This window comes from Convolutriloba macropyga, chromosome 5 (genome assembly GCF_964194025.1).
Source record: "Convolutriloba macropyga chromosome 5, txConMacr16.3, whole genome shotgun sequence".
In the NCBI taxonomy this organism is placed as follows: Eukaryota; Metazoa; Xenacoelomorpha; order Acoela; family Convolutidae; genus Convolutriloba; species Convolutriloba macropyga.
The window spans coordinates 50,907,758-50,933,307 of NC_134472.1; the positions used below are offsets into that span (position 1 = coordinate 50,907,758).

At 38.1% G+C, this 25,550-nt stretch overlaps 1 protein-coding gene across 1 annotated transcript in view; it reads right to left on the reverse strand.

Moving 5' to 3' along the window:
* The window catches only part of LOC142339444 (uncharacterized), a 512,010-nt gene that overhangs the window by 29,903 nt on the left and 456,557 nt on the right, over positions 1-25,550 (reverse strand). The window contains exons 2-3 of the mRNA XM_075389481.1: positions 4,747-4,933; positions 3,887-4,199 (exon numbers count right to left, since the gene is read on the reverse strand). Of these exons, the coding sequence (XP_075245596.1) occupies positions 3,887-4,199; positions 4,747-4,925 (492 nt within the window). The 5' untranslated portion in view covers positions 4,926-4,933. The remainder of the gene's footprint in view (positions 1-3,886; positions 4,200-4,746; positions 4,934-25,550) is intronic.

Genomic DNA, 25,550 nt, shown 5'->3' on the forward strand with positions numbered 1-25,550 from the left:
GAGTTAGGTCACGTGTGACAACAATATTAACCAAGCGAATGACCAAAAAAACTCTTTTATAAGAGTGAAAAATGATGTCACACAGGCAATTCAGTTGAAATTGCATGAACGAATGAACAAAAAGCAGTTTTGAAGTGACTGTGACCTCACATGGTCGTAACAAAAACCTTGAAAATGAAATAAAAACATACAACGAAGAATTCCAGAAACAACTCGAAGAGTCGTCTTGATGAAAGAATTATCTTTTAAAGCAGCTGCTACCTACTAAATTGACTACTAAAACCAAAAAATTCAGTCGAAAAATGAAAAATTGCCCATAAAACAAACTGAACTAAAAAATGACATTAACGCTATAAAAAAAACAAGCCGCAATTTTTGTACGAAATTAAAAACATAAAACTGCGCGAGCAGCAAAACTCGCGACATGTTAGGCTCCCAAAACTTTATTTTTTGAAAAAAAAATTGAATACTGCAAGAAATGGCCAAAAACTGCAAAAATTGTTACATTTAAGAACTTCCGTAAGTTCTCTGAATCAAAACACTATTTTACAATACAAAAACAGTAATCGAGTTGTTGCCTTAAGTCACAATGAACGCGATATAAATAAACAATTGCGAAAAATCAATCAAATCGAAGTTGATCATGATAAAGACTAAATAGATAGAACAAAATTTAAACGCAAAAAATCGTATGTTACTACAACCAAGCCCTGAGAATATTCGCAAAGAAAGACTCTGAATCAGAAATTGGGAAAACTAAGCCAGCAAAATTTCAATATCAATTTATATTATATGAAAACGATTACAAACAAAAAAATATATAAAAATAGAGTTAGACAAAAATTATTAGTTCAAATCAAAAATTTTAAATTTGATAAAGGCAGGCCAATAAAACTATGGGACTTAGGCCAACGTTAGAAAAAAAACATGCTAGAACGCGGAGAATAGATACATTGTGGAGAATGATAAACGAAAAACTAATCCACAATTTCTGAAAAAACAAATTGGAAACTCTAATTATTAATCAAAATGAAAAACGAGGTAAAAAACTTGTTTTTTTTTCTGATTAGGAAATCAAAAAATTACAAAGCTATCTTCCTGTCTCAGTAGGAAATGAAAAGAGCTAAGTTGCGAAACAGTATAATAATTTGAAATAAATGTTCAGAATATGGTTAAAGTTTTCACTGAATTTCAGAGAGTTATCGCTTAAAACAAATGAATTAGCAATGAAACGAAACTAAAAACACCGACGGTGCACCAAAAGACTCTTTATGGTAATTAAACTCTAAATACAAAAAAATTTAGAAAACTTCGACATAAACCACCAAAATCGGATTAGTAGGTGTACAATTTTATAAAACAAAAAACCTCAAGTCAAAAGGCATCCGATTCAGGAACTATCAAAAAGACGTGGCTATATTTTCTAATTTCATTAAGCATACCTGGCAGATTGCTGGAAGAAAGCCGCGATAGAAGCTTGTGGCCTTCAATGGAAATAAAACAACTAAAGAACAAGGTAGACAGATTGACCACCAGTCATTTAATAGACCACTAGACTTTTTGGGTTAGATTCGGACTGTCATTTCTATGAGACACATACGCTCTATAATGAAAAAGCCTAACATAAAGCCCAAAATAAAAAATTCGAAATCAAAAACTCAGGAATTAAGGCATATACGTTTTGCACTACTTAGATGCACACTAATGATCTTTAACTAATAAAAAAAACAAAATTTAAAAACACAGCTGGCAGATTGCCAGAAAATAGCAGCAATAGATTCGTAGATCGGCAGTCTAAAAAAACAGTAAAAAGACAGACCAAAAGACAAAAAGACAGACGTCTTTTCATTGAAGGCTGATCTGTTATATTTTGATTAAAAATCTGTATAAGCTATTGCTGCCTCCATTAGCTGATCTCAAATAACCTTCATTTAGAGTGACACACACCCATTTGACCTTATCTCTTTGAATTAAAGTAAATAAAAGTCAATTTCAAAGTGAGGATGTCATTTTTGAGAGTGAGGTAAGTCAAGTGTGACCAAAAATTTAATCACGAAAATGAACAAAAAAACTCGCTCCACTAAGAGCGAAAAATGACGTCACACATGCGATTCAGATGAAATTGCATGAATGAATGAACAAAAAGTGGCTGTGACGTCATATGGTCGTAACAAAAATCATGACGAAATAAAAAAACCGAGAAAAGGCCAATAATAGCCCCAGCTATCGCTGTGCGGCTATTAATTAATTAAGTGGGTTCAGAAGTCATTTTTTGAGCGAGGTAAATCACGCAATTGGCCTAACAGTAGAACAAATGACGTCACGCACGCGAATTTTTACTGCAAAGCAGTAGAAGTCACTGAAATTGAAAACGTCAATGGTCGCAAGATTCATCGATGGACACGAATTAAAAAAAACCACGATGTCACCAATAAAAGCCGCTATCGCTTCGCGGTTATTAGACAAAAATCCGCTTAAAGAACCAGAAAGAAATTAAAGAAAGAAGCTAAACTGACAAAATAAATTGAGAAATATGTGCCAATTTTACACTTGAAACGCTATGTTAGGCTCTCAAAAACATTGTGGCATCGATTTCACATTGTTTCATATTCATGCGGCATCGATCAAAATTTACTTCTAAAAAAACAAGTTACAATAAAAGAAATTGCGGCCCAATGGACAAAAAATGGCTAAAAACTGCCATCTATATGCACCAAACTCTCAAAAACTCTTTTCAAAGTCAAAGGCAAAAAGTCATTCACTCAACGCAGCGCATGAACAAAAAACTTTCCTCGCTTAGAAAAAGTTAGCGCACACGGTAATTTAACTCACTTTTCTATTAGGTCAAAACGCCGCCTGAACAACTGGTACTTTCTGTCAAAAAAAACCTTGAGAAAAATAAACACACCCGGCAGATTGCCGGAAAATAGCCGCCATTGATTCCAATAAGCATGATTGGGATTGAAATCACAGAAGATATTGAAAAAAAAGATTTTTGTACAAAAACATTTTTTAAGTCCGATTTATTTTGATGGCATTGCGTAGTTGAACATACTTCTGTTTCTTAGAGAGAGGCTACAGGGGCTACTATCAATAACAATAAGCATTAGAGAGAGGTAACTAATATTTATAGGAACGACGTTCAAATAGCGGGCATCTAAAATTGGGCTTTATGGGTTTATCCCGTTTCTATTTCTGACTTCAATTTTTTATACTGACTCTGTTCATTTTGAATTGCTTTGCTGAGCAACTGATGTTCAAAATCACTTATAGCAGAATGAGAGAAGAGAGAAACTAGCCTAGAGAAGTCAAAAAGATTTCACGCAAAATGTTGAAAAGGCGGCAAAATGAGGTAAAGCGAAACTTTTTTTTATTCGTTGAAGTAAAAAAAAAAAAAATAGGAGCGCTATAATAGCCGGCTGAGAAGATGAGGGCGGCTATTAATAATCCTCTTCGATTTGTAAAAAACCAAGAGAAGGCCAATAATAGCCTCAGCTATAACTTCTCGGCAATTAAAAAATTATTCAAGCATCAATTTCACACTCGCAGTTTTAAAGCAGTTTCCCAAAAATTTTACGCCCTTGAAGTTTTCGTTTTTCCGCCCTTGAAGTTTTCGTTTTCCCCATGCCTTTATTACTTCAGCCCGATTAAAAGTGCCCTTTACTTGGAAAAGCCTTCAACTTTTTCGGTGGCAATTTGTTATTGCACATTGGTTGAAAATAGAACTTTTTGGCAGGAAACGATTTGAAACCTTCATAGCACAAATTTATTTCCAGTTTTACAGTGCTAGTCCAACATGAGTAGTATTACAGCCAGTGGCTGCCTTAGAACCAACGTTGCTTCAGCATTCGCCATCACAACTGAAATTAAAGTTAGACTCAACTACCATTCGGATGACTTGCAGAATTGAATGTTCTGCCCCACCCAATAACCGTATTGCCTCGTCCTGGTCTTTTGCAAAGACGGCACCCTCATCAGATAAAGAAGAGATGCCCAGAATACACAATCTGTATGCCATCAGCCTCGTACTCTGAGTGAAGCTCTGTACATATAGTTCATCCAAAGCCGCTTTTAAAACTCTCACTAGGTCTTTGAGAGCAAAAGTTTGAACAGCATGTGAGAGAAGTTTGACACAGCATTCGAGGACAGCTGGGATTACTTGGATTGAATCTGAGCTCAATTTGGCTGCCAGAAACTCGCTGTAACAGAAGACATTTTTTTGACTTCTTAAAATCAATTGAAGTCCTTTCCAAATTTGATTTTTCAACCGGAAGAACGAACAAAAGGCCTGAAGCGTTTTTAAGTTTTTATATCAGTACAAAACATACCTCTAACTTGCAACAAAAGTAACAAAACAGTTGCGTCCTCACTAAAGATTATGAAACACAGGTTCATTAGAATGGCACTATATCGCAAGAAGAACACTGTAATCCACGTTTAACGTATTGATTTTGTCACAGTTGTCCAGAAATGTACCTAAAATCCCAAATTTACAAAAGTACGTTTTGCAGCGTAAAATGTCACGGTGGGTAAATTAACAATGCGGGTGATTTTTTGTTCAAAGCACAGCGAACTTAATTCACACTAAATAAATTCGCACTGTTAGAGCGAGTTGCTGGCTGCCAAAACGAACATCCGCCACATTACGACAAAAATTGTTATTTAAGGTATTAAGGAGAATAATTGCCGCTACTTTCTGTCTTCAAAAGTTGAATTGCTTCCATGTCCAAGTAGAATCTAACTCACCTTAAGAAGTGACCCTCCTGTTCAGTGTACTGATCGCCTCTGGTCTCGACATGCTCACCAATTTTATTTAATGCCGCACAACGCTCATCTGCCTCCTTCTGATTTGTCAATTTATCCTGCAGTGATTCAACCAATGAAAGCAGAGAATGCTGCGCATCGCCGTTGCCACATGGGACCATTTCACCATCTGAAATTAACCGCGTTCTCTGCAATTTAGAAACAAAAATATCAACAAAATACGACAGCAGTTCAATCTTTCGCGTCCTCAACTAAATGTGGACCTCCGTCATGTGTACCATAAGTACAGCACTAGAGACATTTTAATCTACTTTATCTATAATCTGACGCAACTAACTAGAAACCAATTATTTTGAACAATGAAATTAGAAGACTTAAAAGTTATTACAAATATATTTTAGTAAATTACTACAAAACATATGAAAACAGTATCGACAACACAAATTGAGAACTGCTCCCACTGCATATAGAATAGCTGACTGGCAATACTCCTCCATCAAAACTCGTAATCAAATGTCATTAATCAAAATTTAGCCGCCCGATCGTCAGACAATAGCCGCGAAATCCACTGCAGAGATCTCAAGTAAAATGAGACCTTAGGATAGTAAAGACAAAGATATCGCTACGCCAAAATGAAATGAGAAGAAAATTCATTGCAATGTTTGTTTCATAAAAACTGAGAAAATTTCATAAAGACTCAAGAAAATTCATCGTTTGTCAAAGAATTTCATAAAGAACTAGTTGTAAAGTTTCTTGAACTTTAGGGTCACGTTTAATTCTCATTTACACCTTCTCCCGAAAAATTCGTTCTATTGCAAGTTTGTTTACCACAATTTTCTAACAGAAGCCCTTTAGAGAAATTATATCACTTCTTGCCCTAAATTACATCCTCAATAAGTTTTCACTATTCTTGAAAAACTTTATAGAACCCAACACATTCACCATTATACTGTAAACCCAGTAAACATTTCCAACAAGACACAAACGTAATGGAATGCGTTTTACAACATAGGTTGCTAAGTTCAAATCTACCAAATTAGTTGCTCCTTTGCCAACAAATTTCCATACCAAGTTACCCCAACCCTTGACATATTATGATAACTCTCTGCAAAGCTATTCTGTTAGGAGTTTCCTACTAATATTTAGGTTCCGTGTGCAGTTTTTATGTTTCCTTTTCAAATATTTTCTTAGGTGTTTAGGTTCGTAAGCGTCCGGTATTCTGCTAAGATAAGAAAATTTCACAAGTTCTGAGGATGGAAAATAGCACTAAGTTTCGCAAGAATCAATTGAAGAATGAATGAATAATTCGTGTTATGCATTTCGTATTTATACTTTTTATTTACATTTTTGTCCAATCAGAATTGAGTTCATTCTATTAATAGATAGTGAATATTTTATAAGTTTTATTTGAGTCTTCATGCTCGATACTGCGGCTATCTAGAAAAGCGTTTAGCATGGGTTGGAAAACCCATTAAGTAATGAGTTTGAGTCTCTGTTTCAGTTTTCATCAAATTTTTCAGTTGAGAATTGCTCAAGGTAGTCATTTTCTTCTATCGATTTGGTTTATTTGGTGTGTGGATTTGTCAATGTTGGCGTCAGTAGTAGAATAGAGTCCATTAGTTGCAGTGTGACGCAGGTGATTAGAAGTCAGATTTGCATAAAATTGATGGAAGTTTTGTGGTGAATGGAATTGATGGATGTGGTGCCATAGTGTCCTTTCCTGATTGGATTTGTGGGCTCAGGGGATATAATTTGACAGAAATTGAGGTAGATTGATGGAAGGGAGGGTTATTAATCAGAGATTGGAATTGCATTTGAATAACTAATGTATTCTATTTGCTATCGGTCACGAGATTTCTTTCAATAGTTGGGGTAGGGGGCATACATTGAACTAGTTTTTTTGTCTTTTATTATATGAAACGTTTGTTTTCGTTATTCTGAAGCCTCGTTATTGTATCAACTGTTTGGACTGTTATATTTCAGACTAAAATTGGTATGGCGAGACAGTTATTGGGAATAAAATATTCGAATGTGTTATCAAGTCAGTCAGCAGAAAGGTATGGTTAAGAACAATATGAGTATGGGTTTCAGTATGATTATTTTCTGTAAGAGATTTGATCTTTTAGATCAACACGACAGAGAATGGAATTGGTGGCATCTATTAAGAGTTTTAAGGGGGAGTATTGTAATCGGGAAAAACTAATGAGCATTGGGTGGAAGGAAGTGCCTTGGGTAGATGGCACTGGTATTAATAATTGGGAGGGTCTGAAATCGAAATTAGTAACTGAAGGGCGGGGGGGGGTTAGTTGGGGCAAATGGTTGGCCTAGGGTGCCACTTGAAATAAGGAACGAGGAGATAGTGGGCCTAAGTAATGATTTCTGTAGAAGTATTAATGAAATAAATAGCCTGTACGAAGTAAGAGATTTTCTGTCGAATTTGTCAAACTATGAACAGGCCTCGCGTATTTATACTGAGGTGTATCCCTATCAAGGTTTAGACGATTCAGCGGGCTGGACTTTTAATGTTAAGGGAATTTTAAATGGAAGCCCGAAATTTTGCACTGTACCAGAAGAGATGCTATGGTACAGTTTGGTCCATGGTGGACCCAAGCCCATATTGAAATAGGCGGTGATGATAGCATTTCGAAAACAGTAGTGGGAGAGAAACTGTTCCTAATTTGCGGTAGTTACAAAACATCGATAGGGTTTGACAATGTAATGGGGACACCTCAGTATTTTATGGATTTGATTAAGCGAGGGCCTAACGCTAGTGACTTAGGGACTGATATCTGGTTTTATTTATCAAATAGTTCAAGCGTGCTCTGTCAACCCTCCCTTTGTAGCCACGCTGTTTTGACTATGTCCGAGGGTGTTTCTCTAGTAACTGGTTGGGAGGCGCAAGATTTACAAAATGTTGATGTGGGTCGGAGAACTTTCAATTCCTTTGGAATTGGAGTACGTAAAGGGGCTGTTAAGAAAATTTTAAATGATAAAGGGAAAAGAGGTTTACTCGAATGGGCTTTGGAGAGGGATATAAAAGTAGGCGGCTCCACTGATGTGACAGAGCACGTTCAATCATTAGTGAGAAATGCTTTGATAATTAAGACTAAATCATATAAGCGTAAGCCTAAGTGGGGGGAGGGGAGGGGTATGTAAATGAAAAACAGCCAAAAGTGACGACATCGTGGACGATGAGAGCAAATTCGTCTATTCTTTCCTCCCGCCAAAGGATTCAAGTCTCCTTTAGGGTGAGTTGTGATTATTTCTTTATCGCAATTTTGCTCACTTTTCTAATGTATAAGTGGTTGCCCGACCTTTTAAAGATTGTTATTCCGAGTTAAGATTGTGATATATGTCTACAAATATGGTTGAAAAATAATAGTTTGATGCCAATTCAGGTGCAGAATAATTGTTTTTGAGAAGAAATCGATCTTTTTGTCAATTCGACGTACCCAATTTGATGTAGGGTATTCGTTAAAAAAAAATAATTGCCCCGTGTTGGGAAGTACTGCTTCAGAGTTAAAAGTAAGTTTTTTGGGAAGAAATAAGTGTAATTAGTTAGAGTTTGATGTCAATTTACCCGCGTAACACTTTTTCCAGAGAAACATACACTTTTTTAAGAGCTTTTCTCTCACCTAATATGTTGTGCTGAGTGGTTTGTAGTGGTTGTTCGCGCTCTCTCATGCGGTCTTCGATGATGACAGAGGTCTAAGTAATTAGATAAGAATGAATACAAAAGTGTTTTGAACGGTAAAAAGGGGTTAAATGTGAGTATTCTGCTTTTTTTGTAATTTTCTAAGTTTTTGTTAAGAATTTGTAAAAGGAATATAATGGAATCTTGTTCAATATATACACACAAGGTTTACATCAAAATGCATTTTAGTGGGGAATGAGATTAGTGTGAAGGGGTATGAGGAGGGGCGGGTCGAAGTAACAGGGAATCATTCATTGTGTAGTTCGAATGTTGGTTCGAGGGTGTCGTTGCTGGGGTTTTTGAGACTGTCGAGAACTTGTTGATAGTCAAAACAGCTGGGGCTAAAGGTGACGGTCTTTAGGGTGTATCCCGGGTCAACAAATTCTACAAAAAGGGAAATGGTACCGTCATTGCGGACAATGTAGTCGTCAAATGTGACTAGCATTGCTCGGCGACCATGACGCAAGTAAAGGTACATGGGGAAAGGGAGAATTGTTGGGAAGTAACCTGCGTCATGGTCTTGTCGGTAAATATCCCAATTAATGAAGGGCGAATTTACGTTATCGTTCAAATTACTCATTTTAATTGATATTTAGTAATTCAAATTCCCCGTGTAAAAAATCCTCTGTGCTAAGTTCTATAAATGAAATAACGTCAGTGTAGGAGGGAGAATTTTTTTCGAAAATTACTTTGTGGGTAGTATTTTCCAAAGTGGTTACCCAGAATAGAATGGACTCGTCAGGAAATTTAAGGTATTGATCAAAATAACACAAGGAAATATTAAAATCTATATAAAAATACATAAATAGGGTAAATCGTGTGGGTATAAAATCAAAATATGGGAGTGTCTTCATAACTTTCGAGTGAAAGAAATTCGGGGGTTGAGGACCTGGACATTAATGTGTTTGGGATTTTAGTTTGGGATTGTCTATGGCGAGTAAGGGGGTTGGCTGAAGGGGGAACTTGCGATTGGGGAAGGGGTTAAAGGCTCATCTGAAATAATATCGTAGTCGGGGGATTCTGGGGTGTCGGGGATAGGCTCGGGTTGCTGTGAGTGTTGAGGGAGGCTGCCAATAACTAAAGGATGGTGAAAAATGAAATCAATGTTGGCGTTTTGGTTATTGTTATTTATGCAGTTTTGGATTTCTGACCAAACGGGGGATGTGTAGTCAATTATGACAGGGTATGTGTGCACGGTTACTGTGTCGTTTATAAAAAATTCCTGGCGTATATTAAGTTGGACAAGGGGTTCCTGGTGTAAGAAAAAGGAGATTCTATAACTGTCGATTGTGGCGTTGTAATGATTAAGGGATGTAAAGATTGGATTTTGTATTTCTATGAAAAATTCGTAAATTGGTTCAACCATTCAAAGTTTTGTTTTTCCATACCATTGGGTAAATGCTGCTACTGGAATCTGTTTTCTGCATTCAAGGAATAAATAGTGAAATAGTGCATTCCCCAAATATTTCCGCTTTTCTGAAATTAATTCCTTATCCTGTGATTGGTTGGTAATTCAAATTGCCATTTTTGCTTTAGCTTTTTGCAATTCGTGTATATTTTTCATTTTTGGGGGACTGAATTTTGTTGCATTTCACACGTTCGCTTCCCCGTGTGAGGTTAAAACTGTATTTGATTTCGTTTTATTTGAAATTACTTTTATTTGATGCTGTTATGTGGCAGGTAAGTTGATTTATCATTTTTCCCCGTTGTTTAGAAGTGATTCCTTGGTTGTTGTTTTGTTACTAGAGTTTGATGGTCCTTGATGTCCTCCTTTTGGATTTGAAAATCAAAGAAGCTGACAGGTCTGCTTTTGCTCGAATATTAAGAATACCGTTGTTGCTAATTTCTGTTTCGCGTGTTTTTCCGTTGGTTTTTATATTAATGCTGGACTGCGATTATTTAGGCGCAAACTTTTTTAGCGCTTGAGCTGATAACTAAGCCGCGTTTTGGAGGCTGATGAGATTAGCATTGTAATGTAAGAGTTTTCTTTTTTTTTTGTTTTCTTTTAAGTTTCCGGTTTGAAGATTTTGTCCCCCAATTTTTGAAATAGTATCTTTGAGGAAAGACTTAGGAAAAATTTTTAAGCCGGGTTCCTGGGTTCCACGAGGAGCCCGGGGATCCGTTATTCTTTTTTTTTTGAGTCCGAATTTTGGGCTGAAAGTTTGAGGGTCGTAGCTCTTCTAGTTTTCGAGATATCGCACTTTAAAGTTGAAAATTTTTTTCGACACTTGTAATTTTTTCCAAAATTAGTCTTCCCAAGGGAAAATTTCTGGACTTAGGCGTTTTTTTTTCGAATTTTTCGTTGCGAAAAAAAAAATTTGTTTTTTGTTTTTTATAAAGAACTTTTTGAATCCTTATTAAACACTTCCGGTGTTCATGGTTCTGAGAGGGTATGCCCCGTAATGGGTTGGTAGTTTTGGTTGTGCATGTTCTGGTATATGAGTGTAAATTGGTTGAGAAGTGACTGGCGGAGGTCTGTTAAAATGTTCAATCGTTAGTGTGGGCTCTTCCGATCTTTTCAGTCGTTTGATGTAGTCCCTCAAGAAGGTGTAGGGTGTACGTACTCGTGTGCTATCGTTGTCCTGCTGGGTGTCAAATTCGTTTTTAATTTCCAAAGGCAGAACAAGTGAACCTTTATGCAGTGGGTGTTCAGGATGCTCTTGTAGATATTCATAGTCATTGATTGCAACTACTTGCACTGGCTTCGTTTTGATCTTTCTCCCTTCGTGTGTTATTCAGAAAGGAAACCTGCGGTGTAGTTTTGCCCATTTATGTAATAAATGTGAGTATGTGAGGTGCAGAAAAACACTTATCAGGAAAGAAAGGAATCCAAATAATAGTGACATCTGCCATGGAATGTATTCTTTCAGTCTGTTTTCAAGCTTGGGCTTCAGTGCTTGAATTTTCTCCAGAATTGGTTGGGCTATCTTTTCGATCGTTTGTTTGCTGGTTCTTCTTGAGTCAATTTGTTGGAATTGTGGCGGTATCTGATGTAGAATTTGGATTTGTGCTTCTGATCTTGATGAGAAACTTGGCAATTCTTCAAGTGGCGGTAGGAGGTTAAAGATGGTACTTATTGGGTCAGGTAGTTGGAAGTCAAGTCGTATTGCCGGTACCGAATCGCAAGCTGTAAGATCTGATCGTAAATGAATGTTTGGTCCACGTAGTTGTTTTCCACATCCCAGTGTAATGATGCAAACTCTGCATCCAGGATGTTCAATCCTTGCTAAGGGATTGCTGCCATTCCCTGCGCTCTCGATGAGTGTGTAGTCGTCGCTTGCCGACGTAATTAACCAACGACCGAAGCCGAGATTGCGAGCCTTTTCAGTCAATGGCAATTCGATTACATCCAATTGACAGCGTTGCAATGCAAGTAGCTCGTCGTCGTGGTATAAAAGTGTAGCCATGCAAGACTGATAAGTCTGCTCTGTAGGTATGGCTTTTGTGCATATTGCATATTTTTGGGACCCAATACAATTTTCGAGCTCTTTGTCATCGATAAACGCGAGTTCTTCTCCGTCGTCCGAGACGGCCATGTATTTGGCTTCTAGACGCCAAACTAATGCTTTGCCTGAATCCCCGTCTGGCATGGGGATGGGAATGGCATGCAGCACATTCATAACTGTGCTCTTTGATGCCATCGGTATGGCCAGTGTCAGGATCAGACCTGATTCAATTGCCTCAACTTGTGTGACCAATTTTGTCTCATAGTACGAGAGAAGTCTTGAATTGGTACGGCAAGTGACAATCGGTCCTGTAGCCCATTTTGTTGTAAGTGTACCATTGTAAGAATTTCATGGAGCTGCTGACGAGGTACCAGCGACATAGGTAATAGCTGGTTCATGAGTGGTGTTAGTGAGTTCAGAATATTAATTCTAAAGGTGTACAGAGCTGCTCTGTAGGTTTTAATGTTCGCCAGAATTGTCTGAAAGATATTGCTTAAGACAAGACTGTGTTGGTTTATTTGTTCGCGTACATAAAGGTATTGTAGGCAGTTTCTCATATGGTGGACATTCTGACGGAGCGCAGTGAACTGCCCCTCTGCTAGCTCCCAGTTCCTGTTTTGGGTTTTAATTATCTCGTCCTGCGCCTCTTTTATTGCTCTAAGTTCTCCTGAGACCACAAAGAATTTTTCGTTCTGTGAAGTTGTTATTTGTTCGACGTGTTCTGTCAGGTATTGAAGGTAAGCCATGGCTTGTCTGATGTTTTCTTGGTTTCGTTTTACCCGTTTGTCGCATCCGCCAAATACCGATTTGATAAAGCACAGGAGTTTGTCTCCTGCGCCAATGCCAATTCCCAGAACTGCAGCAGCTGCGGCTGCAGCCGCTGCTGCCCTTGGTTTTCGAGAAAAAGTTGTGTCCGTTGCGGCGTGTGAGCGGAGGAGTTGTGACATTTCTATTTTTAAGGATTCGATATCCTGCTGTGCGAGTTCGTTTTCCATGATAGCTTGTTTCGCGATCCATTGTAAACCAGATGTTGATTCAGTCATGTTGGTATAATTGAGTGGGCAACCATAATTCTTTGAAGTCCACATACTTGCCAGTTCTCGAGTAAGGGGACTAGGATTTCTGTCTTTACAAATTTTTCTGTTAAGAGAATTTTCTGATGTAAGTTAAAAAGTACACCATCTTTAGTTGCCACTGCTGGCTGGTTACTTAAGGTGGTTTGAATATTTGTCAATAAGTAAAGTAGGAAGCAGGCTATAGCTTGTTCTGGAAGGTAATTGAACATGGTTAGTGAATGGGGTTGTTTTTTTTTCGAGTTGAGAATGCTGCTGATTTCGAAGTGAGTAAAGTTGAAGAATGATTTTACCAGTTATTTTTGTGGTATATATAGTGAATACAAACGATTGTGATTAGCCGAGATAATAGCCAATAAGAAAGGAGCAGTAAAGTAATGACGTCATAGTAAAGAATCTTCTGTATCCGTTGCGTAGTCCAGAGTTTGATGAAGATTACCGTCAATTTGCTGCCTATGAAGAGTTAGTGGAATGACCCGCCTTCTGTTTGGTAAAATTGGACCTAGGTCTATTAATTCTCTGGGAGGTACCCTATGCCTTAATGGCGATGAGTGCCTAGGACCTTGGAAACTAATGTCCGAGTCAGTTTCTGTTGTTTCGAATGCTGGATCGTCGTACGATGCTACCTCGTTATGTTCTTGGGAGTTGGTTACTGCTGATCCGATTGCTGAATTTCGTAGAGAATCTGTCTCAGGCAAGTTGTTTCCATCTTCCATTCCTTGTGTTTGTTCAGTTGCATCATTGTTTTGGGGCATTGAAGTGTTGGTTTCCGCAGAATTGAAGGTATCATCGATGTTTCCCGAGCCTATTGAGAAATAGAACTCAAGCGAGGACTCGGTGTCACTAGTGCTAGTTTCTATGTCGCTATTTTCTGCATCACTGAAAGCAATGGAGAGGTCAGGGTAATGACTGAGTGGGAAGTAGGCGATCACTTTCACTTGCGGATCTTCTTCGGAAACTTGTAGGCTGTTATATACTGAGTGCTCTCTTGCCAATGCAAGGTGGTCGCTTCGTCTCAGGTTGTAGGGCCTTTGTGAGCCAAATCGGGCATCTGTTTGAGGGAAATTACTGTTTGCAGAAAAGACGTAGTCTCCCACATCTATTGTTTCTGGTGTTTCTCTTTCTTCAGACGGCACTGAGCCTTCCACAAAGAATGTATTTTCGTCTTATATAGTGTCTTGTTGTATTTGTTGATGGTTTGTTGGCGGTTCTTGTGCAGAGAAGCTTGCCGTTTGTACATTTTGATTGAAACTGATTGATCTGGTCTCTGGCACTGTTCTGGGTAGAGTCATTGCTTCTTGGTTGATGTGGTTCTCGATCTGGTTATCGAAGAACTGGGGTTCTCGTTCCTCTTCAGGGATTGAGGGATCGGCCTCAAAATTTCGAGGGTCGATTGATTCTAAGTCTTGAATTTCATATTGTGGCTTTATTGGTCGCAATCGCATTCTGTGTACACATTGTGTATAGTTTGTGTTAATTTTCCGCACAATATAGTTGGCATTTGTGAGTATCTTTTCCACTCGGTACATAGGAATCCATCTGCCCTGTTGTTTGTTCATAGTTGCGATTTGTGTTGTACATTTTGGGTCCAAAATGAGGCAATAAGTTTCTATCAGAGGAGATGAATTGGCTTTCCTGTCGTAATATTTCTTGTATTTGAGGTATGAATGAATAAGATTTTCTTTCACGGAAGCGAATAGCTCAGTTGTCTTATCCTGGATTTCCTTTATGCAATCCGCTTTTGGCTTGTGTTGCCAAAGACGTGTGTTTTGAAAGCGCAGGTCGAGTGGGTTGACTGGCGTGCGTCCGTGAAATACGTCTGATGGCGTACACCCTATTGCTGGAGCGTAGGTAGTGTTGTGTATGAAAACTGCAATGTCAACGTATCTATGCCAGTCAGGAGACGTTTGGTTTTCATTGATTCGCAGAATTTGTTTGAGTGGGGCGTAGTTTCTTTCGAGTAATCCAATTGTTTGTGCGTGTTTTAATGTGCAGTGTTTGAGTTTCAAGAATTGTGGCGAGTTCGCTCATTAAATGTGACGTAAAAGCTGTCCCTAGATCGCAGATTATCTGTGATGGAATGTATGAATGTTTCAGGAAGATAGAAATAAGCGCTCGGGCTACAATGTCGGCGTCACCTTTCATCAGAGGTACTGCGAATAAGTATTTCGAGAAGACATCTATCCCGGATAATATGAAGGTGTACGGTGAAGGGTGCATTTTCCCGACAAGGTCGATGAGGAGTACATCTGCTGGAAAATTTTGTAAGGAAGACATTGGTTGTAGAGGTGGTCTCAGAGCTGCTGTGGGACTAGGTTTCGTTTGTAAACAAGTCACGCAGTTTCTGATGTAGTCAGTTAGTGTTTCGGTGAAATTGGGGAAATAGAACCGCTTCCGAAATTCGGCTATGGTACGCGACACACCTTTATGTCCGCTCCAGACACTGTTGTGGATGCGGAAGAGTACTTCTTTTTGCAAGTGAATTGGAATACAGTATTGTTTGATGAAGCTGTTGCCCGTAGGATTGTAGAACTTTCTGTGTAGCACTCCGTCAAACTTAGCGAGTCTTGGGTATTGTTTCAGGTTTTTTTTCAAGTCTCCTGAGAGCTATTGGGCGGTTGTTGGTGGGCCTCTTTCGAACCAAAGGATAACTCTTTTGATGTCTGAGTCTTTTTGTTGTTCGGCTCTTAGATTCAATGGCGAGTGACCGGTTGTATCAAAGTCGTCCATTGGATTGTGTTCGTGTATTGCCTGGAATTGCGCCGGTTTTATTTGTTGAATATGAACCTCCTCAATGATTTCTGTTTGATCTGTTTCGTTGACGGTCTGAAAAAGATAGTGTTTCGGAGTATTTTCCTTGGATGTTTCGTGCAGGAGTGTATTAATTGAGTTCTCCGGCACTTCGGCGGTAGTGTCAATTTGGACTTCACTGATTGGTATCTTCGAGTTGATGCGAAGTGTGAGTTTCTCCTTCGGGTTTATGTGTATCCTTGAGAGGTAGTCTGCTTTGTTTGAAAGAATCTGGTGACAGCTCTGTTGTCTGTCAGGACTAGTACTGGTTTCTCGCATCCCCAAAGGATGTTCGCAAACATATCAAGGGCAAAATGAACGGCAAGAAATTCTTTCGCGTAGATTGACATCTTGAGTTGAGTTGGTTTGAAAATACGTGATCCGAAACTTACAAGTGCATAAATTTTGTGTTCAGACGTTCCGTTTGCCGTTTGGTTGTAATCCTCGATCATTAATACAAATCCGGCAGCATAGAATGATGCATCGGCCATAATGACATATTGTCGATTGGTCATCGGTAGCCTCAGTGATGTCAGTTTCTTTAACATTATGTTGTGCTCCTCGTTTATTTCAAAGTCTGTTTCTTTCTTAAGTAATCTATAAAAAGGAAGCAGCTTTTCTCCGAGCTCTGGTATGAAGGCTTTGTAAAAATTGAAGAAACCGATCATTCTTTTTGTTTGCTTAACATTTTTCGGCATCTTGAATGTTCTGAGAAACGTCGCGATTTTCTGTTTGATAGGGGTCAAACCCTCTGAGGTTATCGTGTTCCCCAAGAACTGAATTTCCTTCAGACCAAAGGCGCATTTATCTGTAGCTAGCTTCATTCCCGATTCTCTGATGCACGTGAAGACTGCTGATAGTTTTTCCAGCATATCTGGGAGATCATGAGCACCTACTCCTATATCGTCTACATATTGAAAACATTTGTCAGCGGTAATTACGGGGTCAAGATTCTGTCGCATGAAGGAGCTGAATGCGCTGACACTTCTGCTCAGTCCTTGTGTTAATCTTTTAAATGCGTAAGTTCGCGATGCAAAATTGAAAGCGAGCAGTTGGATAGATTGCTCGTCGGCCATTGGCACGGAGTAGTATCCGTGGCTTCCGTCCATTTTGCAAAAGAGCTTTTTGCCTGTAAGATGGCTTCCTGCGTCAGCCAGTGTTGATATTGGGAAATTGTTGTTATTATAGTCATTTCGAATCAAGTGGTTGATTTTACGCAGATCTATTAATATTCGTAGTTTTCCATTCGGTTTTCTTTTCGCGAAGATTGGTGATGAATATCTACTGAATGGCAACGTTGTAATCACGCCGTAGTATTGTAATAAGGCGAGTTCTACTAGGAGAACGTCTTTGAGGTGGATGGAAACTCTTTGGTTTTTTGAATATACTGGTCTATCAGTATCAGGCGTCAGTTTTACTGAGAATTTTGAGGTGTAGCCAATGTCAAGGCGATGTCTTGTAAATATATCGTTGAATTCCAATAAGAGATCCTCTGTCTTCTTCTTTTCGTCGTCTGTTAGGACACTTCCGTGCCAATTAAAGGAGTCCAAAAATGTTTTTGGATCCTCTACGTTATCCAGTGGTCGAATGGACTCTCTCTTCTTGAAGCGGATGAGTTCTTCGTAAATCCGTTTCTCTAGTCCTGTGAGTTTGGATGGATCTTCAGTTGTTTCTGGGGTTGGAAACCAATATTTTGCGTTGTGGTTAATTGTGATGTGATTTAGCTGGCCCTTCGCTACTTTCTCAATATGTTTCGATATGGTTTTTGTTGTCTTTGAGAAATTATCTGTTTCCAGCAACTTGGGCTCTAATGGGATAAGATAGCGAGCTTGTTCGGGTGTTATTATCGTGAAGGTTGCAGGTAGTGTCTTTCTTTCGATTGTGATCGGTACTTCCGTTGTGTTGATAGCCATTAGTTGAATTGGTTTGTCCTTTAGCATTTTGTTTATCGTACTCGTAAGGCAGACTCCTATGTTTTCGAGTTTTGTTGTAGGCTCTACTATTCCAATTTGGTGATCTGCTTCTAATGGTTGATAAGGCGTGAGTTCAATTAATTTCTGTTCACCGGGGTTAATTATAACTCGAGTGGTTGTTTTTAGATAAACTTTACGCTTATTATTGAATCGTTTTGATGTTTTTGAGCCTGCCGTCTGCATCAAATTCAGCTGAAATGTGAATTCAGGGAAATGTAGATAGCGGTTGTGCGCGTCGATTGTTATTTCGTTTTTGTCGAAAAAGGGGAATCCAAGTAATATGCCGGAGAGTTTCTCAAAAACCATAAAGCCCTCTGTGAGCTCTAAATGGCCAATTTTGAATGTTAAATTTGTCGTGAATAATATTTGAGACTGATGCATAAACGCTGTGGAGACCGTAATTTCCGGTGGTGCCTTTTTTATGGGTTTTTGCGTTCGATGATTGTAGATTTTATCAAAATGTTTTTGTGACATAGCGCTACTAAATGCTCCAGTGTCAGCTATCGCTTTCATTGTAATTGAGCCTAATTGAATAGGAATTAGAAAGACATTTTCGTTATAGCTAGTTGTACAGTAATTTTTTGTAGAAAAGCATTCAGGTTATTCAGTTTTTTGGCTGTTGGTTGAATGGCATTGTTGCGTCGCGATAAGGTGGTTGCCTCTGAGTGCAATCACGTGCGGTATGCTCGTTGCTTGCGCATATCCTGCAAAAAGTCCGCATTGGCGTGGGAGATCGTTGTCGCTGGTTGTATTGTTGACTTTGGTTGTTGTATCTGCTTATCGCGTTTGTACCTCTTCCTCTACCTCGATAGAAAGGGCGGTTTTGATAACCTGAGAAGCTTCTATTTTGGTTTGGCGTTCTGTATGCTGTGTTATTTCTGTTGTAGTTTGTGAAAGGCTTGTTAAATTTATTTTGGGTGGTGTTCGGCCATCTTGGTGGCGTTGTTTGTGAGACTGATGCCTGAATTGAAGCTATTCCTGCTGCCATTATGTTTTCGACCGCTTGGTTAAAAGCAGAGTTTCGGGAGCTTGTTAGTGAGTTGAAGGCTGTGGTGTGTGCTGGCTCTGGGTTTAATTGGTCTATTCGAAGTCGTCTTTTGACTATGGAGCATAAGTCGTTTACTCCGACATTGTCCAATTCTCTGAGAAGAACTTTTTTGTATTTGAAGGGCATCCCCTGTATAAATTGTTCTCGGATTCTTCTTGTCCGCTCGTCATTGCGGTCAATTCCGGCACCAACGTCATCGACGATTGCTAAGTTGGCAAGCCGCTGTAAGTCAGTTAGAAAATCGTCTGGTTGTTCCTCCACGGGATCAAATTTCCTGCTCTGTAAGTCTAACTCAAAATTACGCCGTTGGTCTGGGCCTGAGTAGCGGTTGCGTAACTGTTCTAATGCGTCATCAAGGTCGTTTCGTGTGTTTTCTGGTAAGCGTTGATAATAGTTTAATGCGTTTCCGTCGAGGTGTAAATGTAGGTATCGGGCTTGTTGGTTATGATCTGCCGGAATTCTGGCAACTGCTATGCTTGCTCTCAAAAGACCTTCAAACTGGTCCCAGTTTTCGTTGGGTAGCCCGGCAAAACGTTTGAGCGATACGTGTGGTGGGTGCGGTGCGGCCATATCTGTTGTTGTATTTTATGAGTGAAAAGAACAATTCTCCTGTTGATCTTGTCCGTTTGTTTTCAATGGACAAAGTGGGCAGGTCTGGCGTATTGGTTTATGTGAGGTTATTAAGCTGGTTTTTCCTGTATTAGATTCTATGAGTTCGTGTATATCACCTTCTTGGAGTTTAAGTTTTGTTGAGTTTGATTTATTTTTAATAATGAATATTCCATACCTCTTGGAGATCGGTGGAACAATTTTGACATTGGGGAGTTGTAACACGGCATCCAGAATTTGCTTGTTTTTGAGTGATAAATTTCCCAAAAGAATAAACATTAATTTGAGATAAACATGAATTTTGAGACAATTGTTTTTTATGAAGCTTCAGCTGTGATAATTTCTCTCTGATTCCGTTTCTTTAGTGTTGCAGAATGACGCTCTTGATCTCTGTCGCCATATGATAACTCTCTGCAAAGCTATTCTGTTAGGAGTTTCCTACTAATATTTAGGTTCCGTGTGCAGTTTTTATGTTTCCTTTTCAAATATTTTCTTAGGTGTTTAGGTTCGTAAGCGTCCGGTATTCTGCTAAGATAAGAAAATTTCACAAGTTCTGAGGATGGAAAATAGCACTAAGTTTCGCAAGAATCAATTGAAGAATGAATGAATAATTCGTGTTATGCATTTCGTATTTATACTTTTTATTTACATTTTTGTCCAATCAGAATTGAGTTCATTCTATTAATAGATAGTGAATATTTTATAAGTTTTATTTGAGTCTTCATGCTCGATACATATTATTATTCGACCATGTCAACTCCAGAAATGAAGGATATTTAACTGTCATAGCAATTTCGACCAATATTAACCCCCCCCCCCCCCCCCCCTCGGAACAAATAACATTTCATATATCTAATTGGAAATGATCACAAAATCGATTACTTAAATTGAAAACTAATAATGTGGTATAGAGAATTCTTGGATAGTCTCAAAGTGAAAATTTACTTTTTAGTGAATAAGCGAAAGCACCAAAGTATATTAAATCAGTCGCTCCTGCTCCAAACTTTGTTCCCCAAATTTTAGAATTTGCTCTTTTTTCAAACGCTGAATTAACTCAAACAGCCAGCTAATATTTCTTTGCAAGTATTCTGGCTTGATTCTAAAACATGTGATTGCAAGCTGGAAAAAAATTGAAACAACCTCTACAAGTCATCGTCGCACATCCCCTAGTTTGGAGTTTGGGAAACGAGAGAGAAATTTACATTATAAGTGTACCCATGCTCTTTTCATTGGGACCATTTCTTTTATTTGCTCAGAAATTCACATGTAATTGATAAAAAAATTTCTAACGGTGATAAGTTACTATATCGATTTTCCATCTTAACGAACACTTAATTCGGATAACGAAAATCCGTCGATCATCTGCTCAAGAGCCCGCCCATAATTCACCTTGTTATTCGAAAAACCCTTTCAATTAAAATTCAGTCAATTAGACCCCCCCCCCCCCACACACACACACACATTCTTTAGACGTTGATAAATTACAAAATTCAATTCAAATAGTCAAAATTGGAAACAGCTTCTCCATTAGATCAATCCTTGACTCATCACACCCTCCAATTGTTGTGAAGACCGCGATAAATGCCCCGTATTCTTTACCATTCCTGCATATTGGAAAAACTCCATTTCACAACAGATAATCCACCCCAGTAGTAATATGTGAGCAGATCAGGGGGGGGGGGGTAAAAAGATGTACCTATGTATAAAGATTACGTATAGCCCATTTTCCCTCAAATCCCAAAGACGTACCTCACAGCATGACACCCAAGCTGTTCACACGAGGGGGATTAGTAAGATAATCCATTAATATGAAATTAGTAAGGTAATTTACCCCTTCCCATATTCCACTTTAATAATGTAAATTTCCAAAGACGTACCTCACAGCATGACACCCAAGCTGTTCACACGAAGGGGATTAGCAAGATAGTGCCTTAACAACAAATCAGTAAGTTCATTTACCCCCTACCATATTACACTTTACTAATGTCAATTTTCAAAGACGTACATTACAGCATGAAAACCAAGCTGTTCACACAAACGGGATTAGCTAGGCAATGTTTTAATATTAAATTAGATAGGATGACCCATTTACACTTTGTATGACTTACGTGATTTTCAAAAATTTACCTCACAGTATGATAACCAAGCTGTTCACACAAAGGGGATAAGCTAGGTAATGTTTTAATATAAAATTAGATTGGATGACTCATTTACAGTTACGTACGGCTTACATGATTTCCAAAAGTGTACCTCACAGCATGATACCCAAGCTGTTCACACGGAAGGGATTAGCAAGATAATACCTCAATAACAAATTAGTTTGGATTACTCAAACATTCGCCACTACTATTCATTATTTCAAAACAACTTCTAAAAATCAGTTGATCAAATTTCCAGTTTAGTTTATCTTTTTGTTTTCAGATAGACTTTGTTTCTTTCTCCTTGTTGCCAGTTTCGAGTTGAACACTTGTGTTGAAGCGGGTAAGCACAAAAAGTAAGCACACAATTGAAATCTTCCTTTGTTCCTGTATTTAAACTGAACGATTTTAGGCGACCAAAATTTACCCCAATAGCAGATAGCGCAACACTTCACTTCGCTTTCAAATCCAAAAACAAACCGGTAAGTTTGCTTTAATTAAAACTTGTTTTCAGAAGGTAACAATAAATACTCAAATCTCGGCAAAAAACATGCAATTATTGTCGTAAATTACCCAACTCGTGTCGAAAACACTGAAGACTGAAAAAAGTGTCCTAATTGTTCACTAAAGACTGTATTTGTTCTAAATTACTCCCATTATTCCCAAAGTTTGGTAATTTCAGAACCTTACAAGTTTCAAAATCTATATTGTAATAGAGATCTCTCAAGTGACCCCATTAATTTTGCACTAAGGTAAATGGCCTCCACTTTGTGAAGTCTAATATCAAATCTACTGTGTCATCTATTAATGATTATAAACATTTAACGTCATTAGACAATTAGTTACTATATTAACGTCACAATTACTCATAACATCACAATTACATCGAAGCACGTCAAAATTACGTCATAATGTCGTCACAATTACGCCAGAGTGTCGTCATAAAAACGTCACAATTACGTCATTCTGTCGTCACAATGACGTGATTTTGTCACAATTACGTCATAGTGTCGTCATAAATACCTCATAATAACGTCACAATTACGTCATTCTGTCGTCTCAAATACGTCATTATGTTGTCATAATGACGTCATATTTATTAAAGGACATTTCATTTCCGTGTTACTTTCATTTTTCTGATTTACAGAATTGAGTGCAGTTGAGTATAATAATAAAACTTCTGTATAATAATCAAAAAAATATTTTATTCAATCGCTTTCATGTGCAGTGGCTTACTATGACGTTGACTTATCTATCTATTGAGACTCTCCCGCTCTTCATAGTGAACTTCAAACGGTTCAACATTTTCTGCGTGACTCGGTTTTTGAATTGTCGTGAAAAAAAGTTCACAACCTCAAAATAATGGAGATCAATCAAGAAACAGTGATAGAAAAATTGGATTGTGATTACAACGGGTTACCGAGCTCAGCTAAAATCAATATTTCGTTTGGATTCGTGCTGCAGAGTGCAAAATCCAGAAGAATTTCGCTGCTACTACGCAGCAGATAACCACCCCGTATTCTTAAATCCTGTGGTTCTCTCTGATGTCTCAGATCTCAATTTTATCAAAGCAAAGCTAAGAGAAGATGAAATTTTACCAAATCTAATTAATCAACGTCCAGACAGATATTTTGCTCAAGAAAAAGCACGTTAAGTGTTTTCTTTCGGATTGTGAAAAAAGCCCTACCAAGACAACCTGTGTATGTTCCGTGCATTGGCTTACGATTTGTACGGTAGTGTTGAGTTACAACATAAAACAATGGAATTGGTGCAGATGTTTCTCTCAGCGACAAGGAGAGATGACGAAACGTTTCCAGGACTTCATGAAGATGATATTCCTGTTCTTGAGGCTCTAGTTGACAGAAATATTCAAATTTACGCAAAAGAATTTTGAGGAACAAGGTGAAATGTTTGCTGAACTTACTCGTCGCTCCTCGATGGAACGTTCAAAGACAACTTCGTTGTTGAGATATGAAAACCATATCTGTTGGACAGCAGACATCAAAAAATTCCTCAAAAGGTGGTTCCGGTGCTACGTATGCGATCAGTTTTAGATTCCAATACGATGAACACTATGAGTGAAATGTGTACAGACCTTACGAATCAAATAATTTGAATCTGAGAACCTTTTCAACTCTATAAAATGGTAACCAGACATTCCATTAACTTGCTTTTAAAATCATTTGGTTTTGTCAATTTTGCATTCAAAACTTAACAATATGAGTAAAGCTCGAGAGGATGAGTTAACAAATTTCCATCATCACATTTCCTGTACTGATGGTAGCTATTTATCAACCTAGAATTTGTTTCAGCGAATTTTTGTTGCATGGCATCTTGCAATTCTATAACAAAATCAGACATTGGATCAAGTTTTTTGATGGCTGTGTTGCTAAATCTCAGGTCAAGAGGTTTGACCGGTTCACGATCGTGGAATATTACAGTTGGGGTACAGCCTATTGATGAGTAATTTTAGGTATTATGAATGTAAGCTGCCAAAAGTACGTATATGCCAGTTTGACCGTTGTTGATCAGTGTTCAGTTTCAAAATACATTTTGGTGCTCCATGCGCTTATTCAACAACACCTACACTTTGTGCGTGTTTTAGTGTCGCATGCTTAATTGTTACCTCTAACAATGATGCAAGCTCATGCATTAAATCGGAAACTAAACTGGTTCCCAGATCAGAAACTGAGGTTTTCGAAATATAGTCAAGTTGGAAAATAGTGACAAAACTTCATGGGCACTCTTCTGTGCGCTAACAGTGGTTAAAGGTACGGCAAAAAGATATTTTGAGCAAACGTCGATACCAGTAAGAACAAATTCGTAAAGTGGGGACTGATATCCTACAATATCAAATTGCATCATGTCGCTCGGATATGATTGAACTGATAAAACCGGTTGCAAAGGTGTTCTCAATGACGTATTAGCAATATTTTTTGCTGGACAAAAGTTAGGCAATTTTTAATCGTCTGCACAAAACACTCGGTAAAATCTGGAAAGTAGAATCTGTTTCCAAATTTATTTATTATCCTATTTATTCTTATATGAACAGCTATCGGCAAAATATGTAAACTATACAAAGTCTCTTTCATTAAATGCTCTGGTAGGCGATACTGAATGCTAGAAACTTTTCCAGCGTGATCTAAAAATTGTCGATATAAAAGATTTTCATTGGAGATAAGTCGTTGTAATTGTTTTGCATATTTCTTCAATTCGAAATTCTGATAGTTCAAATCAACAGGTAGACCTTCTGTTTTCCTTTTATTACCTCTCTTATAGTTTCCTTTTTCATTTGCTCGTCTGAGAGTATTAAGTGATATTAGTGGATCGTGCAGATCATTAAATTTATCAGAAGGATCTGGCATTAAAACAGCGTTTATTTCGGAATTATTCAACAGAAAACGAACAAGCCAAAAATCTTCAATTTGACTGCTTTGGTTGGTTTGTTGAATTTGTTCAAGAATGGCATTTGAGAGGTCTGTTTGCTTGAGTTGATAACATTTTCATCAATTGCTACTTTGAATAAGTGGTCAAAGTTTCGACTGCATACATCAGGTTTCTTGCCAATGTTTCAATATCAATTTCCCTGACACGGATTTGATCAATTAGCCTAAGTTCAATTTCTTGATCAGGATCAGTTTGAATACGTGACAAAAAATCCGCCGAGTAATTCTGTCTTCCTGTAATATGAGGAATGACTAAGTTGAACGAAAGTAAACGATCAAGAAGATTCTACAAAGATTGGGGGATAAATTCTGATTGAAAAATTTGAACGAGGCTTTTATTGCCAGTTAACACAATTTACCCCAATAGAAGATAGCGCAACACTTCACTTCGCTTTCAAATCCAAAAACAAGCCGGTAAGTTTGCTTTCATTAAAACTTGTTTTCAGCAGGTAACAATAAATACTCAATTCTTGGCAAAAACATGCAATTCTCGTCGTAAAATACCCAACTCGTGTCAAACTGAAAATACCCAACTGAAAATAAGTGTCCTAATTGGTCACTAAAGACTG